The 18,912-nt window shown below is 39.8% G+C and overlaps 2 protein-coding genes across 3 annotated transcripts; both read left to right on the top strand.

The window, feature by feature from the left end:
- The first annotated feature begins 412 nt into the window (after positions 1-412).
- Positions 413-10,581, top strand: ubtd2 (ubiquitin domain containing 2). The gene is made up of 3 exons (XM_063896114.1): positions 413-758; positions 3,657-3,893; positions 9,096-10,581. The coding sequence occupies exons 1-3, from the start codon at positions 689-691 to the stop codon at positions 9,617-9,619; spliced, it is 831 nt and encodes a 276-aa protein (XP_063752184.1). The 5' UTR covers positions 413-688; the 3' UTR covers positions 9,620-10,581.
- Positions 10,582-12,672: 2,091 nt separating this feature from the next.
- il12bb (interleukin 12B, b) lies at positions 12,673-18,867 on the top strand. Of its 2 annotated transcripts, XM_063894471.1 has the most exons (10): positions 12,673-12,781; positions 14,098-14,175; positions 15,336-15,429; positions 15,558-15,659; positions 15,835-16,014; positions 16,644-16,749; positions 16,840-17,009; positions 18,020-18,180; positions 18,292-18,410; positions 18,554-18,867. In XM_063894471.1, exons 3-10 carry the CDS (start codon positions 15,336-15,338, stop codon positions 18,588-18,590), a joined length of 969 nt encoding a protein of 322 aa, XP_063750541.1. In that variant the 5' UTR covers positions 12,673-12,781; positions 14,098-14,175; the 3' UTR covers positions 18,591-18,867. The 2 variants fall into 2 exon arrangements, with proteins under 2 accessions (XP_063750541.1, XP_063750540.1); XM_063894470.1 differs by lacking the exons at positions 12,673-12,781; positions 14,098-14,175 and adding an exon at positions 14,572-14,699.
- The last annotated feature ends 45 nt before the right edge of the window (positions 18,868-18,912 follow it).

Raw genomic sequence — 18,912 nt, 5'->3', positions numbered from 1 at the left:
AGTAGAGTAGAGTAGAATACAATAAATAAGAGTAGAGTAGAATAGCATGGAATGGAATGGGGGGAAAATAGAGTAGAGTAGTGTAGAGTAGAACAGAATTGAATAGAATAGAGTAGAGAATAGGATAGAAAGATGTAATAAAATTGAGGAGAGAAGAGTAAAGTAGAATAGACTATAATATAATAACATGCATGACCTTGCTTTACATAAGCAGGGGGCTTCCTTGACATTCACGATTATAAGGATAACGTAACTTGACCCTTCAGGACAGCAAACACCTTCCCTGAACACAAAATATAAAAGGGGTGTCAGAATACATTATCATCAACATATTCTGATGTCTTAAGTTAACATGCTGCCCCAAAGGAGAAGAAATCTCCCTTCTTTTTCAGTGCACTTCCCCTTTGTTCTCTCTTAGGCTACTCCTTTCTCCCCCTCTCCTTCGGTCACCTTGTAACGATGTGTCTCTCCTTCTTCTCTCTGCAGATGAAGAAGATGAAGAGGATGCCTGCCCCCCGCCAGTGCTGAGAGGAAGAAGGGAAAGAAGAAGGGAGGGAACGAGGACAGAGGAAAGTAAAGAAGGGAGGGGAAGGGGGAAGAGAGGAGAGAAAGGGGGGCTGGTAGATGTAGCTCTAGCTGTGGGCCGGGGGGAGAGCTACCTAGCCCGGGCTGCTCTGCCGAAACATCCATGGGTGGCTGTGTCGGGAGCCACCACGACTCCTCGGGCAGCTTAAACGAGAACTCGGACGGCACTGGAGGTAATGTACTGTGCGTATTTTAGTGCAAACACGTTTTTTTAAGGGGGTTTCTGCAGGGTTTCTGCATGTTGTCCTGAGCTGGAGGTTTCCTTTATACCCGAGCCAGACAGCCGGAGACAGACATGGCAGCCCTCCCGGACATCTCGCTCCAAACAGCCGGGCCTTGAAGCGAGAAATGACGCCTCGTCGATACTTTGTAAACTGGGGGATAATTTACTGTGCGACGCTGCCTTCCTTTGTTCTTTGTTTTTTGGACCGAGATACTCGGCTAAAATGTAGCCCAGTTAGCTTGCTAGCTTTTCTGCATAACAAATATGGGTCAGAGACGGCAATGGCATGCAAGGGAGTGATGCAGTCTGATTTTAATTATGTCCTGGCTGTTATCCTAAAACCATGCTGCACTTATACGATCCATGTTCGGCTTTTGCTTTTCAATTTCTGTTTTGTTCCGGTGTTGGGTCTTGTTTACTGCTGGGAAGTGTTGGGAAGAAAAGAGGAGGAGGTGTCAAAACTTAAAGGGTGCTTCAGCTTTATGATAAAGGAAGTGTGTTTTTAACTGCGGTTATTTGAACAAGGCCCAAGAGCTACAAGAACCATGCTGTCCATCCACTGTGAGCAGAACAGTAATATTAAACTATTAAAGACTGCTACGAATTAGCTTCATTTTAGGCCTTTTTTTGTGAGCAATACCTAAGGTTATGGGGCATGATGTACCCCATCTACAAAAATATTTTTAGGGTGCACTATTTTTGTAGGTTTTCTTTTCTGGTGATACTGGTGGGTTAAAAGAAAAACATTAAAAAGTGCATCAAATATGGATGTTGTACTGTTGGTGCAATGTGTGGAAATGTAAAGATGAGACACAGATGATACATGGAAAGATGACAAAAGCCATTGAACTTTCAATACTGCTTTTGGATTGTTTGAATCTGAACAACCCAGGCCCAGTTTTGTAGTGATTGTTTGTATAAGATGGTGCTGTAGATAACGTTGTACTGTGGTTTCCTGATTGTCTGATCTGAAAAGAAGTTTCACTTCTGAACAGTAAGTTATTTCAATCACACATTGGGAGATGGAGCTGGGTTGGGGTAGGGACTGAGCACTTAGTGATGATGAGATATAGCCTGGTTTCCTAAATATCTTCCTCTGTGGCTCTACATCCGTTTTGACAATTTGTTCCCTGACTTCCTTGAAGCCTAGATGTCACATAAACAGGTTTCAGAGATCCCTTTATCTGTGAAGGAGTGTGTGTAGTAACATCAAGCTACGCAGTGTTAAAACACATACACACAAGCAGCTGTTACTTGACACCTGTGCTTGATGAGGACAGAAACAATACCACAAAACAAGCACATTTATGTAATTTCACCGAAGCAGGTTTCATCATTAGGTTTCCTCGGTCCACCTGTACTTCACACATACTGGCCCACATACAGCTCTTAGGATTTCTTAGAATTCCTGAAAGACAGGCAAGTGGGCTGACATTTAAAAGTAAATAAGTATATTATGAGCTGGAAAGTAAGCTAATGTGGGTCATAGGCCTATGAAAAAGCAGTCAAGTTGGTGATAAAATATTGGTACATATTCATGAATAAAGGAAGGTATTTCTACCAGATCACTGTTAATAAACCCCCTGCAGAACATGTTTAATGTTCCTTTTCTGTTTAGCTAGTATGACCTGCTGCTGATTTATACAAAACTACAAGTGTTGTTAATGATACTTAATTTAGAGCTGTTAATTAATTAGTAGATTTAAAAAACTGTTTTGTTAAATCAGTAATGAGTCATTCCAAGTAATTTTTCATGCGAACATGACAGACTTCACCGTCGACTTTGAGAAGTGATCATAGATATTTCTCATTGTTTTCCAATATTAACAATTGATGATTAAATTTATTGTTATTGGTTTGAGTTTACTGCTGCAATGTTTCCAACAACCTGAAGTTTTAACCTCATCTGCCCTCTGTCTCTTCTGGTCATACAAAAAATACTGTGTAAATATTCTAAGAAGGTTGACTATGAAAATATATACAACCAAATAAACAAAAAAGTAAGCATAAACAGTCAGGCAGAGCTTTTATTTACTACAAACAGTCAGTTGAAGGTTGTTGTTATCGGACTATGCCATGTGATCATCACAGTACATGTGTACCAGCGGCAGGTGTAACTCAACACCTTGATCTGTCATTCTCTCCTCTCTTATGTCTCCGTGTTGCACACACACACACGCACACACACACGCACACACACACACACACACACACACACACACACACACACACACACACACACACACACACACACACACACACACACACACGTACACAACGTCCTTTACCTGTCGTCCCCTTCAGTGTTGATCCAGATGGTGTTATTCATCAGCTATTCTGCTGCAGATGGAGCGCCGTTAGATGCTATAACCCTAACCTTGTATCTGGGTTGAGTAACACAACAAGTCTTGCTTCAGTTCTGCTTAGTCTGTGTGAGCTCCATGTTTATATCACATGTTTTATCTGTCATCTTACAAGATAAATCTTATCTGACTGATGCTTCAAATAAATCCTAACTTTTCTTCCCTCTTTTTCTTTGACTCATTATTCTAACTTCTCATTTTCATCTTTGAATCCCCCCACCTCTCTCTATTTGACATTTTGTGTCTACTTTCTCTTCCCTACATCCCATTTGTTTCTGTTTTACTTATTGTGCCCTGGTTATCCCTTGTACTTCTCCACCCTTCCCTCTCCTCTATCAATCCCCATGTTATTTCTTTCCTCACATACTTTTTTTTTTTACCCAATCCTCACACTCTACCTTCCCCCTCTGGTTCTTCTCCTCCATCTTCCCTCCAACCTTCTATCTTTTCTTTTCTCTCCATCTCTGCTTTCCTCTCCCTCCCAGTGGCTCTAGGGCGTAACCAGCCCCTGAAGAGAGAGCGGCCTAAATGGAAAAGTGACTACCCGATGACTGAAGGCCAGCTGCGCAGCAAGAGAGATGAGTTCTGGGATACGGCGCCAGCATTTGAGGGCCGGAAAGAGATCTGGGATGCTCTGCGGGCTGCAGCCAGTGCCTTTGAGAGCAACGACCACCTGCTGGCTCAGGCCATCCTCGACGGGGCCAGCATCACACTGCCGCACGGTAATGCACATTTCCACTGTGGAGGATGAGGCAAATGATATCAGATTATATTAGATTTAACTTTATTGTCACTGTACAGACTACAAGTACTAAGAAAACGAAATGCAGTTAGCATCTAACCAGAAATGCAAAAGTAACGGTAAAGTGCAGAGTAGCAAGTATAATATAAATATATACATCTGACACTATGATCCGTATAAGGCAATATAAACATTGTTGAAAAAGGAATATCATCTAATTTAAACCCGATCTATAGTGCTTTCGATCCGATATAAATAAGAAGGCATAGTATAGACACAATACAGAATAAATAGGAAAATATTATAGACCGTTATTGTCATTTTTAAGCTTCTTCGAAAATATAGCCATTTGGACAGTTTTATAAATACAGATACGTTGGTATGACGCAAGTGGAAAACATACTAAATAGCTCATTATGTTTGTTGTACGGAAAGCTGCACATCGTGTGGTTTGTATGTGTATCTCAAGTTAATCAGAATAAGAAGTCCTTTATTCGTCTCACAGCGGCGTACATGCACTATGTTTCAGCTGATGGACAGCCCAGACAAAAGTTCAAAAGTTACATATTAAATAGAGAGGTAAGCAGATGTTTATAAAGTAAACCTAATGAGTACACAGTCCATGACACACGTTTCTGCCACCAGACAGCTTCCTTTATCACTAGAGGCCAAGTAAATATCACATCTTGGGTATTTATAGGTTACAACAAAAGATTTGAGAAGAAGTATGTAGGACAGCTTCCTCAGGAAGTATGTATACAACCCCTGTAGTTTCAAGTATCATCTGGTGTTGGAAGTTTCATAAACAGGAAGTCAACTTTCCCATCTGTTTGGGCTAGTGGCGTCTGTGCGCAGTAATTGAGTGTTTAATGAATGTGGAACGTATTCCAAGCTACTACAGTCATTTACAGTATGCTGATGCTGAGACTCTAAGTGGGTCTCAATGACCACATCATGGAGTTTAGACTATTAGGAGTTATATACTGCATTAGGAATCAATAGATAATACATTTAAGGGGGCGTATACTTGGCCTTTTGAATGGCCTCAAGTACAATCACTTAGATACGTATAAAAGGAGTGCAACTTTGAAACCATTCAGATGGAACAAATCAATATAATTGGCTCCTATTCAGAAAACCCAACAACTCCACACAGCAATTACCATCTGCTTGGGCTTACTATTTGTGGATGTGCGTCATTCTTTTGATTCCTAATTCCTTTTACCTCATGGTCTTATTAGCTTTACACTGGTGGCAGGCCTGCCCAGTGAATTGCCAAACTGCCCATCATCTAATCTTGTTTTCATTCACAAACATTGATCTCATACCTGTTATCCTTTGCAGCACTTAATCAGAATTGTATATTGGAAGATAAAAGATAAAATGGTGATAGGCATAACACACATAACACGCATAATATCCCTGCATACTAACTCATTCATGTCAATTTTGAAATTGGACGCTTGACAGTTCGATCAGTGAAAATATTAAAACCTGTAGCCTATAAATATCCCATAAGAGTATCTGAACCCACTAAACAATGACCTCATCGTCCATCATGATATTTCACTCTGGACGTCGTAATGAGACAATTTGGTGCCCAACCCAGGTCAACAGGGACATTAAATCTCAAGGTCAGGTCTACCTGAAAATGATTTGGGTATTTATCAGTGACAACAGGTTTTTTGTTATGTAAACATAGGGATGTATTGTCCTGCTCCATTGCTTTCAGTAATTTGGACAGGCCAGATCAGATCCCGCTGAGCTGCAGCTGTGGATTCCCAAGGCCTGATGTCACCACTTCACTTATCCAGAACTCAGTACAAAGTGCAGACAGATGACTTACATATTTGTATTACCCACAAGTTTATGTATATTTTGATGCTTTCGCCATTCCAGTTCCAACTAGGTCTGTAAGCACAGTGCACAGTACTTTGCACTAAAAGCATAGACAGATCAAGATATGGATGTAGTTACTTGACTCCGCCCACATCTTGAAGAGATATTTTGATGCATAACTAGAGAGAAGCTGTCAGAAGGCTACCATTCTCACAACGATATGGCTAACATTGATGTTAAGCTGGTGTAATGTTTACCATGTTAGCATGCTGATGTTTGCTAATCAGCACTAAGCACAAAATACAACTGAGGCTGATTAGGAATTAGACAAAACAAAGTCTTGGACAAATCGTATTTTTGACTTGATGATGGGACAACAGGAAAAAAAACAGGATATCACCAAAAAGAGAGTTCTTGGCAGGAAAATGACATGCCATATCCAATCTATCCAATAGTTGAAGTTGTCTGGACCGAAGTGGTGAGCTGATCATCGGACATTGCCATCATGAGAGTAAAGCTGCTAGCATGGGGAAAATGCTGTGTAGCTGTGTGTCACTGTAGGACTATTTGGTTAAACATCAGCTTTTTAAAAGAAGTCAAAGATCCACCACTTCAAAAAGCTTAAATTAAGAAAAGGCTCCATTACAGTACGAAAATGTAGTAGCTTATGCTGCAGACTTTGTTTTTGTGGCATTCAGGAAATACAACCGAGCTCCCACTGCATTCCTAATGGAGACTTTGACTCATTAGAGATGCATCGGCTGATGGGATCGTTTTTCAGTGCATATAATTGGATCGGAGACCAACTTGATCTGCGGTCCTCCAAAGTGACTCTGTGAAGCATAACATGGGAATCATTTGCATCCGTTTGTCAACATGCCTGAGTCCATCCAACCTGCAAAAAATCTTCATGTTCACCAAGGAACATTTTATTTATATCCTCTGTTTTTAACCATAACCAGTACAGCTTCTTTTTGGTTAGCCATGCAATGCAGCACATCAGCAACGCATACTTTTTAAGTTTACAAAAGTTTTCCAGCTTTGATCAAACGATTAAATCCCTTAAATTAGGTGCAATGCGTTTTACCCCTCGCTTTTTACCCCTCAATCCCTAAGCTCAATGTTTAAGAAAATCCCACAACTGAAGGCATTAGCACCACCTGGAAACCATTAGCATCCTGCAGCAGAAGCGAAGGACTTAAATGGAGCCAACCAGGGAAAAAAGCAAGTGAGGTATACAGACATGTCAACATATTTAAAGAAAGTCAGTGACCATGTGTACCATTTGGTTTTAGATTAGTTTAATGTGACAGTTGCTAATGTGGCTAAGATAGTTTCCCCATGTTTAGCTGTCTTTGCTTATTTTTCATTGTTACAGGAAGGGATTTTAAAAAAACTTGCGAAAGAGAGGGATGACGAAATAGGATTTCAACACTAAACCTTCAAATATTTGTCATCAAAATGCTCTGGTGAATCTGGATCCCGTTATATCAGTTATGTAGAGTTAGTGAAAGAAGCAGAGGGATTATCTACCTCAAAGAACATGCTTACCAATTGTCACATTGGCATATGATTTGTTCCCTTTTTTATAAGAGTTTGCCTACATACAGCTCCGAAAAGAATTAACAGACCACATTTTTCTTAAATCTGTATCTCTACTTGTATAGCAGCCATTCCAGTGTCTGTTGTCAGTAGTTTATAGAATACAATAAAAAAAACATTTGACTCAAAGACATACGTAGAAATAGTAAAACCGGAGAAACTGATAATGCTGAAGTGCTGTATGTTTCTCTCACTCTTAAGAGAGAAAGTTGTTATGGGGCTGATTATTAAATTATATTTATTTTCACAGCAAGTGGTTTTTGGTGAGTGCTGTGACAATAATAGCCCACTTTTTATCCACATTACTACACATTTTCATTACAAACAATCAAAATGACACTCAATCTTTCTGCCCCTCACTCTCTCGCTCTCACATCCACTCTGGTGAGACCGTGTCCTGAGGCCTAGCATTGGCTTTATGTCCTCACCTTGACCACAGCATTCGTCATCTAGACACCAGAGAGCAACATCCTGTGGGCTTCTGCAGACTCATCTCAGTCTCACTTATCACAAAACAAATTTTCTCTAGTGGCTCATGCCTCAAAACGCGTCATAAAACAACCAAGTAGTCCACTGACCTATTTAACAGGTTTACCAAATCACTTTGAAATGACTGCTTTTGAGAAGAGAGTTGTTTTACCCGGGTCTTTACTTTCTTTTGGCTCCAAGGTAGATCAGCTTTTGAAAGCCATTACGAGAAAAAGACAAGTGCCTGTTTTTGTATTCTGCTCATGACTGTGTATTACAGTAAACGCTCAGAGTAAGGTGGAAGCCGTAGCAAAAAAGTTTTAAAAAAGGGCCAGGAAAAGTTTTTGGAGTGTATGCTCCAGATAAAAAAAGAAAATCAGCATGTAGAGATAGGGTTCAATAAAAAAATAATTGCACAGGAAGACTTGGAGAGAGAGCTCATTGGGGGGAGGAACGGGGATCTTACCTGGAGGCTTGTGTGCTGGTGTTCAATGTCACCACAAACGGCAGACACCAAAACTCAGGAATAATGCCATCGAATTTCCCTGGCGACAAAAGTCTTTATCAGCACTGTGTGACTTTTTTGGCAAAATCTTGGATGTGACCCTTAGGCAAGCAAACCTTATAATAACAAAAGGCCTATTACCATAATAAAATTACTTGGTGTTTCCAGGTAAGAAATAATTTAAATCAAGCCCTTGTTTGGGGGGACTTGTTTAAAATCCCCTTGAGGACCGTTGGGATCCCCCCCTGCGAATATCATTGTGTTAAAGTTTCTGTTTTGAGTATTATGACCTCTTCACCATATCTTATTTCCCCCTCCATTCACACAACTTGAATACCAAAGAGTTTTCATTATGACTTATCCAGGCAGTTCATTTTAAAGTGAAAGTTTAAGGGATAAGTTGATGTACTAAATATAACTGCATGCACCCAGGTTTGTTTAAATGTGTATGCAGGTTACAGTAAGCTGCACATGTTAATCCTAAAATATGACATTCCATGCATAAAAAAAGCTGCATTCAGATTTGGTAAAAACTGTACATCGTTACAGCAGGTTAAATCCTGGCAATGTTTCACCTTTTTCTAACATGTGGTTTACTTTAATGGGATAAACAGATTGCAAATGTATAAATAAAACTTTGATAGGCAAATGTTTTGTGTCCTTCCAGAATCTCAATGAAACTGAAGAATTCAATATTTTCATAACTGAATGAAAGCTGTTACATTAACTTTTAAATTGTTTCAATAAAACATTGTTCCTTTCTTCCAGGAGCTCTGACCGAGTGTTATGATGAGCTGGGGAATCGATACCAGCTGCCGGTGTACTGCCTCTCTCCTCCCGTCAACATGATTGAAGAGCGCTCTGACGAGCCTGACGGGTCAGACCCAGACTCCGGGGCCGCAGACCCGTCCACGGGCAGCGCCGGTGACGCCAGCTCAGGAGGAGAGTGCCAGCTTCGGCTCCGGCTCTCCACGGGTCGCGACCTCCGGCTGGCGGTCCGCTCCACGGACACAGTGGGCATGATGAAGCGCCGTCTACATAACCAGGAAGGCGTTCCTGCTGCAACCCAACGCTGGTTTTTCTCAGGCCGACCACTGACAGACAGGCTGCGCTTGGACCAGCTCAACATCTCGAGGGACTACGTAGTGCAGGTCATCCTCAGCCAGCCCCCGCAGCCCGAGCCGCTGTTAACACCAGGACACACGCCAGGACACACACCAGAGGTCTCTGGGCCAGCGGTGGTGGAAGGAGTGGCCGCACTGCTGCAAGAGCCCACGTCAGTAGAGAATTAACTCGCCCCAACATGGCAGACTCGAGGTGGGCCTACACGAGCTGGGAGTATAAAACAAGGAAGATAACAAGGGAGAAACAAATGAAAGTTGATTCAGATTTTTCTCTTTTGATTTTCTCTTTTCCCTTCTTCTCTCTTCTCTTTTCCCTTCTCTTCTCTTTTTTCCCTATTGTTTTTGGGCAGAGATGGGCTGTCTGCCAGAGTTAAAGGACTCTTGAATTGAGAAAAGACTCTTCCTTTTGGTTTTACATGTTGAAATGTTGACCTTTTTTGAAGTCTTTTTAACTGTTCCTATGGAAACCAAACAACAACAGAAAGAGAACCATGTCAGATGGCGTAAAGGGTTTTCTTGGGGACACTGATGTCCGATATGTCTCTGTTTCAGTTTCCATTCAAGTTCTGCTCTCTGGCAAAGCAAACGGCTCCTGGTCAGCAGAGCTCAGTTTATGAGGCTACAGGGTTATACATTCAACAATCATAAATACATTTGCGTTTCAATAGTACTCAACATGTGCAGATGAGAAAGAAAAGGAAGGAATATAGTTTAACAATCGTGACGGCTCTTTTAGACAATTTTTAGTTATAGGTGCATCAAATCAAGAACACACTTCACTTGGGGATCAATTGAGTTCACTATGCTGTAAAGAAAAGGCGCTCGTATTAAACATGTTTCCATTGGTCGAGACTGAGGTTGCAGTTTGGGGGTGCATGAGGTGTGTTACGGAGCTGCTGCTGGATTAAACGCTTTATTTCACTCTGCTTCACGGAACAATCAGAGCAATCATGTCATAAATGTGTGTGTGTGTGTGTGTGTGTGTGTGTGTGTGTGTGTCTGTGTCTGTGTGTCTGTGTGTGTGTACTTATACATGTGGCAAAAGGATGGAACATTGGAAACACAGTTGCATATTTTGATTGAAAATAGAATGTTTTTAATTAAAATGGATAATTGTTTCTATTCCTCGATCTCTGTCTTATTATTTGCTTGGAAGTTTTTTCTCTTACATGTGGGACAAAAATGTAGGTGTGTCACAATGTCTTCAATAACAGTTTTGGCCTATACATATTGTTAAAACTATTGCAGTTTCGCAATTTATAAAGAAGCAACCTCCATAACGCAGTGAAACAAGTGTTATTGATCCCATAAATTAAAGAATAATTGTCACATTTTAGGACTTATTTGTTGGAAACATTTTCAGAAAATTCTCATCTTTGCTTCCCTAGAGCTCAACTTTGATGAGCTTTCAGATACAAATTTCCTCGACAGTAGATGTTTAATCACCTGGATCGGCGTACTGTATGTCTAAACGTACCCTAAAGGTAAAACTTTGTGGATTTGTTTACCTTTTAAACAAGTTCAGCTAGCAGTTTCTCCCTGCTTTCAGTCTTTTAAGCCCAGGATCGATATATTGACTGATATGAAGCCCAATGAATAAGTGATAAGCTAATACACTGCCCGGCCAAAAAAAAGGGTCACGAGCCTGTGGGGGGCAGTGCTATGATCTGGGGTTGCTGCAGTTGGTCTGGTCTAGGTTCAGCAACGTTATGTGCCCAAAGAATGAGGTCAGCTGACTACCTGAATATACTGAATGACCAGTTTATTCCATCAAATGGATTTTTTCTTCCCTGATGGCACGGGCATGTTCCAAGATGACAATGCCAGGATCCATCAGGCTCAAATTGTGAAAGAGTGGTTCAGGGAGCATGAGACATAATTTTCACACATGGATTGGCCACCACAGAGTCCAGACCTGAAACTGATTGAGAATCTTTGGGATGTGCTGGAGAAGACTTTACGCAGTGGTTCGAATCTCCCGACAAACACAATTAAACAATAAATGCAGTTTTTAAATGGAGGCGTTTATTATTAAGGGGTAAAAAAAAATCCAAACCTACATGGCCCTGTGTGAAAAAGTGATTGCCCCCCCCTGTTAAAACATAAATTAACTGTGGTTTATCACATCTTGCTCACAAGCTGAGTTCAATTTCTCTAGCCACACCCTGGCCTGATTACTGCCACACCTGTTCTCAATCAAGAAATCACTTAAATAGGACCTGCCTGACCAAGTCAAGTAGACCAAAAGGATCCTCAAAAGCTAGACATCATTCTGCGATCCAAACAAATTCAGGAACAAATGAGAAACAAAGTAATTGAGATCTATCAGTCTGGAAAGGGTTATAAATCCATTTCTAAAGTTTTGGGTCCCCTGCGAACCACAGTGAGAGTCATTATCCACAAATGGCGAAAACATGGAACAGTGGTGAACCTTCCCAGGAGTGGCCGGCCGACCAAAATTACCCCAAGAGCGCAGCGACGACTCATCCAAGAGGGCAAAAGACCCCTCAACAACATCCAAAGAACTGCAGGCCTCACCTGCCTCAGTTAAGGTCAGTGTTCATGACTCCACCATAAGAAAGAGACTGGGCAAAAAAGGCCTGCATGGCAGAGTTCCAAGATGAAAACAACTGCTGACCAAAAAGAACATAAAAGCTCGTCTCAGTTTTGCCAGAAAACATCTTGATGATCCCCAAGACTTTTGGGAAAATACTCTGTTGACTGACGAGACAAAAGTTGAATTTTTCGGAAGGTGTGTGCCCCATTACATCTGGCGTAAAAGTAACACAGCATTTCAGAAAAGGAACATCATACCAACAGTAAAATATGGTGCTGGTGATAGTGTGATGGTCTGGGGCTGTTTTGCTGCTTCAGGACCTGGAAGACTTGCTGTGGTAAATGGAATCATGAATTCTGCGGTCTACCAAAAAGTCCTGAAGGAGAATGTCCGGCCATCTGTTCATGACCTCAAGCTGAAGCGCACTTGGGTTCTACGGCAGGACAATGATCCAAAACACACCAGCAAGTCCACCTCTGAATGGCTTAAGGAAAAACAAAATGAAAGCTTTGGAGTGGCCTGGTCAAAGTCCTGACCTGAATCCGATTGAGATACTGTGGCATGACCTTATAAAGGCGGTTCATGCTCAAAAACCCTCCAATGTGGCTGAATTACAACAATTCTGCAAAGAGTGGGCCAAAATTCCTCCACAGCGCTGTAAAAGACTCATTGCCAGTTATCGCAAATGCTTGATTGCTGTTGTTAATGCCAAGCGTGGTCCAACCAGTTATTAGGTTTAGGGGGCAATCACTTTTTCACACAGGGCCATTTAGGTAAGGATTTTCTTTTTCCATTAATAATAAACTACTTCATTTAAAAACTGCATTTTGTGTTATATTTGTATAATATTTAAATGTGTTTGATGATCTGAAACATTTAATTGTGAGAAACATGCAAGAAAATAAGAAATCTAAGGAAGGGGGCAAGACATTTTGCACACCACTGTATATTGGGTGTTGATGTTATCACAGCTGATCAGGAGGTCTTGCTATTTTTAACAGTAATTATAGCTTCACTTTCCTTTTGATTTCCTATTTCCTTTTTCCAACTTTTTTTTACACCACCTTCTGTTACTTCTGGTTGATTCCAGCCTGACGGAACATGGAAAATTACTTTAAAAAAACCCTGTGACGCAATGAAGCGTTCTAGAGAAAAGAAGACAGTGGTAGCATTGTGTTTTAAAGAAGTCCTTCCAGCTGAACAAATGTACTTGTATTTTAAACCAATGATAAAATGAGGAGGAGACCTGACAGCTAACAGGCTTTCTGTAATATAACTTGTAAACAAAGCTTCTAAGTCAAGCATGTGGAAGAAGATTTAATGATCCACTTTCATGCTATTAAAGGTAATTCAGTTCACGAGTGACGTTCAGTGGGGAAGTGGATAAATTATAAGGTCAGTGTGGCATTTCATCTGTAGCCCTCATAGTGGCCTCATTAATTGTGTTTTTTTTCTTGGGAAATACCTTCTACATTTCACCTGAATGAGGTTTCAGCCATATTTCTCTCATTTGACACATTTCAGTATGGCCATTTTTATTGTGGGAATATGATTCAGTGTGCGGGGGGGGGGGGGGGGGGATGTTAGACATTCCACCGTTGGTGTCGTAAAGGGTATTTGGCTTTTTGCAACTAAGCTAACGGTAGCCAGGTGGCTACTTTTAATATGGCGTTACCGTTTATATTGAACGTGGGGGTTGTTGGAAGTTTTCTGTGCAAGTGTGTAGTTTGGTAGGTGTATGGTATCAAAGTAAATTGACAACATACTGGTTAAACTGAATCTATGAATACAAAGGATATTTTCTTTGAAACCACATAGCACACAAATAGTGAGCAAAAGTCATCTATTACCTTTTAACAAGTGCACAGCTAAGTTGAATCTCTATAACTATAAATAAGTAAGAGGTGTACTTCTAGGAAATGGTCGGCTGTCTACAGAGGTACCTTCACTGGCGTAGTTAAATGTTAGTGGTTAAAACCGAAGCAGAATGAATGGTGGAAAATCCTCCACTGTACATACTGAAAATGACATTTGGATTTCTACAAAGGTAAAGAAACATTAAACCATTTTCAACTTCATTTCATCCTAGTGTTTCCATACTGTTTTTGACTTGAATGGATTCATCCGTCAAACTGTGACGGAAAACTCTCATGACCGTTTTTCCAAGGTACCTGTCACATGCAAACACTAGTGCTTTTCCAGTTCCCTTTTTATAGAGGTTTCTGTCACTTTTGTTGTCCATGACTTCCTCCACAGTGGGTTTTGTGGCTGCAAAACCATGCACACAATTTCTCATTGGAATATGTTATTTTATGAATTGGATTTTTCTGCATGTTTCTGCATAAGGTGGAGTTAGATGGAAAACAGTGGGATGGGTGAAGAAATAAGATGTTCTTTAGCTTCATAATTAATATAAATTGTCCCTGCCAACTGATGGGCAAGGAACTAACACACACACACACACTCACACACACACACACACACACACACACACACACACACACACACACACACCCAGACAGACCCAGACAAACATTTGTGAGAGTTCCTCTTGGGGTTTTTTCAAGCCTGTTTTTCTACATATAAATACAGCCACAGCATGCTGAGTTCATTCAGACAAACTGAACACTCTAAGGCATCCTTATCAGATCAGCTTGCAGTGAACATTTTGGGTCGAGTCCAGTTGTCAAGGTAAGAGCTCATGTATTTATTTTTGTTATCTTTGTTAGTTTTTTTGTACATTATGTATGTATTATGAGGTTTACACTGTTTCAAACATTAGTCTTTTAGTCTTCAGAAATAAATTGCCAGATTGTTGTTATAAAAAAGTTTTAATAATTCAGGCAATATCTACAAGTCATACCTTAAACACTCGATGGGAAGGCAACATCACTAGAACTACTTACTTATGCAAATATTGAAAGGCATTTTAGAGGTACTATTTCATTAATAACTGTACTGGCTAGTATTTTTTCATCAGCATCTTAAAGAAATATTTAAATAAAATAAAAACTGCTTGAGGTCACAAGCAAATACATTTTAACTTCACACACATTATACTTTGTACCTCAGTGAATATATTTCCTTTAATTTGTATAGTCAGATTATAAACTTAAATAGAAAATGTGAAAACAACCTTTATTATAGTTGGAGGAAACAGTTGGTCTCTGGGGAGACATTAATGTGTATAGCATATACAAATCAGCTGAGCAGTTTAGGTTCAAGCAAATACATTTTACTCTGTTCATCTACACTCCCATACAAAGGCCTGGTGATAAAACACTTATACAAGTTTGATTCCACTTACCCTATTGTCTTTTCTTCCAGATGCGTGCACTGTTCCTCATGGTCCTGTATGCTGGAGTATGCTACGCCAGCTCAGCCAGTAAACCAAACAAGATAGAGACTCTGATGGATAATGGTTGGTAACTCTTCCTTTCTCTACTGAGTATTCATCTTCCTCTCCATTTCTCTCTTTATCTTTCATACAGTACATTTTGAGGCAAGCCTGTGTGAATTTGTGTGTGTCTTTGTCTTTGATTGAACTAGTTCTGGTGCTGATGAGGTCTAATGGTGGGAGCAGTGAGGATCATGTTCCTCTGAGCTGTGGAGCATCGCATGAAAAACAAACTCTGGTCTGGATGAAAGACGGTAAAACAATTTTTTGCTATTAGTAGTCATACTTCTGCCAAGACTGATACTATTAAGAGAGATTACGGGGAATTTTCTATTAAAAAAAGACTTTTTTCAGTGAATAGCCATTTTATCTGTGTTTTTATAAAGTTGTGAAGCATTATTGTTACATTGACCTATGTCCTTGTTTTAGGTGAAATAATGGAAAGTCTGCAGGAAAACGAGATCGAGGTGCAGGTGAAGGAGTTGGCTGGAGGAAATTACACATGTCACCTCGGCCAAAATGGAGAATACCTCAACCACACCTTGATCCTGGTCCAACGAGACCCAGAAATCAAGACTGAGATACTGGAAAAAAAATCAACTGAAGAGGGTAAGATAAGACAGATGGAGGAAAAAAACATAGAGAAAAACCAACAAACTGAAAAAGATACAGTATGTATTTTACTGGAGATATTTTATGGATGTCAGTGAAGAGCTGAGATAAGAACATAATGGGAGAGGAAGAAAGAATCAGAAAGCACACAGGCAACACAACAGACATTTGACTTGAACAGTGGGGAGCATGTTAAAACAAACTCGATAAAAGGAGTAACAGAGGTAGAGTGATGATGGGAAGGGAAAACAAGAGGAAGAAAAGAGCAAGACAGCTGTGTTGTTGTTAAATGTACGGTTATTCTTACTTCGGAAAAAATAAACCAAACTAAAGTTGACACAATAGGCTGGCTTTATGTTTTGCACTCACCCTATTGTCAGAGAAGACACCAAACGTATATATAGTGAGGCGGCTGTTATGAGTCTCATAATCCTCTCCTTGGTTTGATGGCTTGTTCGCAGGAATATAATAAATGTCCTCAAATTAAGCTTGCAGTGATTCAATGGTTGTTTAAATGCTGGGACCTTCAAAATGAAAACTCAAATGCAAGACATAGAGATAAAGAATTCACAATATAATTTAACACAAAGAGAGGGACTCAGAGTGCTAACTGTGTTTCTGTTCAGGTTCCATCCACTGTGTAGCCGCAAACTATAAAGGTTCTTTCCACTGCTCCTGGACAAGAACAGAGTTAAGAACCAGCGCCACTGTGCTCCTGGTAAAGGCAGAACGGTGAGGACTTTATTTAATTATTTCAATCAGCAATAGGACATGTTTCTTGTTTGAGATAGTGTGGTTCCAACCAGTTTGTCTTCAATCTAGTAATTCAAGAAAGATTTCCTGTGAGCTGGATGCTGATGGATCAGGGGTTCACTGCCAGGAGAACCGCTGTCCATTCGAAGAGGAACAGCACAGAATCTCCCTCACCGTCTACATCCACAACTACTCTCTCCTTGAGGCCTACAGCAAGACTTTCTACCTGAGTGACATCGGTAAGTGATTGTATTTTGTGTCTGTTTCTTATGCCTTATTTTCACCCATCTATCCATTACCCTTATTGGGAGTAGCTTAATTAAACATGTCACAATCAGCATCGGTTCTATTATCAAGTAGGTTTACACATATGATGAATTTGCTGTGGTATAAGTGATGCATACAGAGACACAGAAAGAAGAATACAGAACCAAAAAAAGACTAAGCTAAGACTATTGCAACAAATGAAAAATAAAGAAAACATTTAAACAAACTATAGTTATGTAGGAAAATGAGTGCAGGTAAATGTAATACAATGTGAAAATACTATATACTATAGTCAAAGTGGAGAGTTATGCTGATTTTAAAAAGGAGGTAACATGGAGCAGAAATGTGCAACATGTTGTGCAGGATTTATAATATTGAACAGACTACACTTGTAATTTTTCTAATATTGCAAAGTGATTCAAGTAGTTAAATGACTTTTAGATGTAAATGACTGTTTTTTCCCCCCCCCTATTTTGAACTTCTGAAACGGCAACAAAAAGAAAGAATGATTTGTTTGACAATTTGCTTCTCTTCTATAATTAGCCATCTTTGATGCTCTGACAAATTTTAATATTTTCTCCGGTATTTATGTTTGAGTTTATAGATATCTTTTTTGGATCAGTGTTTAAGTTGGAAACATTTAAGTGGAGTTTTTAAAACTCACTAATGTCACACCGCTGAAAAGTGGTGCTATTTCTTAATGAATTTCATAGATCATATAATAATTTTTAGCTGGCATGTGACTTTTTTGTATCCTGTTGAGTTATAATTTCATATCACATTCAATTACATATCTTTAATAAAAAAAATAAAAACGAAATTCCTCCCCAGACTAGCTTTGCAGTAATTCAGCTTCTTCCAATGTAAAAAGTTGTTGGCAGTATAGGAAGCCCCGACCCTCTCCTACGCTGCTTATTTCCTTCTGTCTTACCTACTGTACTGTTGTAATCCTGCTTTTTCTCTCCCTCCTCACCCTTTATAGTAAGGCCTGAAAAACTCCCTAACCTGCAGCTAAGTGATGGTAGAGTGTTCACCTGGAGCTACCCTGAGTCCTGGGAGTTGCCTAGAACTTTCTATGGCCTGCACTTCCAGGTCAAGATAGTTAAAAATGGACATATCTGTGACAGTAAAGACTCCGTAATGGTAATCATGCTCAATGTATAGTACACCATATTCAAGTTACACTAAACATATGCCGACTCACAGTAAGACACATTTCTTTCTCTTTAATGTGTCCTCTCTTCTTTTGTGCAGCAAAACACAACTCAGGACACCAATTATCAGGTCAACGTCAAAAACAATAAGTTTGTTTTTTGTGTGCGAGCTCAGGACAAATACACTAATGGCCTATTCAGCCACTGGAGCCAATGCATGTATGTATGACTATTAACATTGGGAGTAGTATTTTTTTGACTGGGGTTTGAGCAGAATAACTCATTTGTGTTGTATCCAAATTATACCAAATAATGTCACCAACATGGATCTGATCTATAATGTTTCACTCTTCTTTCTACAGAGTGAATAAAGACAACAGTGACTGCTCCTTGGCTTAAACTGACCGAAGCCATAAAGGATTGGAGAACGCAAGCATGAGAGAAAACATTTTTCCATCTCCAATTTTCCAAATTTTTCAAAGCTACTCACAACAGAGTGGTGCTGTGCTTTTGGAGTGAATGTTTACCTGTACAGTATTTATTGGTACTCACTCCCAGTGAAATAATAACTCATACCTTAATGCGCTTTTTATCTTTTATTTATAACTATTGTTGAAGAATTGTTGCTGATATGTGTCTTCATAACATTTCATAATAAATTGATGAACATTTTAAATTGCTGCATTTTTTTTATGACTGCTTTTAAAATGCAGTAGTATTT

The sequence above is a fragment of the Eleginops maclovinus genome, chromosome 11 (assembly GCF_036324505.1).
Source record: "Eleginops maclovinus isolate JMC-PN-2008 ecotype Puerto Natales chromosome 11, JC_Emac_rtc_rv5, whole genome shotgun sequence".
Taxonomy (NCBI): Eukaryota; Metazoa; Chordata; class Actinopteri; order Perciformes; family Eleginopidae; genus Eleginops; species Eleginops maclovinus.
Note: the sequence above shows the minus strand (reverse complement) of the source record. Positions and strands in the feature narration are given on the sequence as shown.

Excerpts from the sequence above, each read along its gene's own strand:
- ubtd2 (XM_063896114.1), top strand. The coding sequence starts at position 689 with ATGGGTGGCTGTGTCGGGAGCCACCACGACTCCTCGGGCAGCTTAAAC. Across the intron at positions 759-3,656 it reads GAACTCGGACGGCACTGGAG|TGGCTCTAGGGCGTAACCAG; the intron begins GTAATGTACTGT and ends TCTCCCTCCCAG. Across the intron at positions 3,894-9,095 it reads CAGCATCACACTGCCGCACG|GAGCTCTGACCGAGTGTTAT; the intron begins GTAATGCACATT and ends CCTTTCTTCCAG.
- il12bb (XM_063894471.1), top strand. The coding sequence starts at position 15,336 with ATGCGTGCACTGTTCCTCATGGTCCTGTATGCTGGAGTATGCTACGCC. Across the intron at positions 16,015-16,643 it reads AAAAAAATCAACTGAAGAGG|GTTCCATCCACTGTGTAGCC; the intron begins GTAAGATAAGAC and ends GTTTCTGTTCAG. Across the intron at positions 17,010-18,019 it reads TTTCTACCTGAGTGACATCG|TAAGGCCTGAAAAACTCCCT; the intron begins GTAAGTGATTGT and ends CACCCTTTATAG.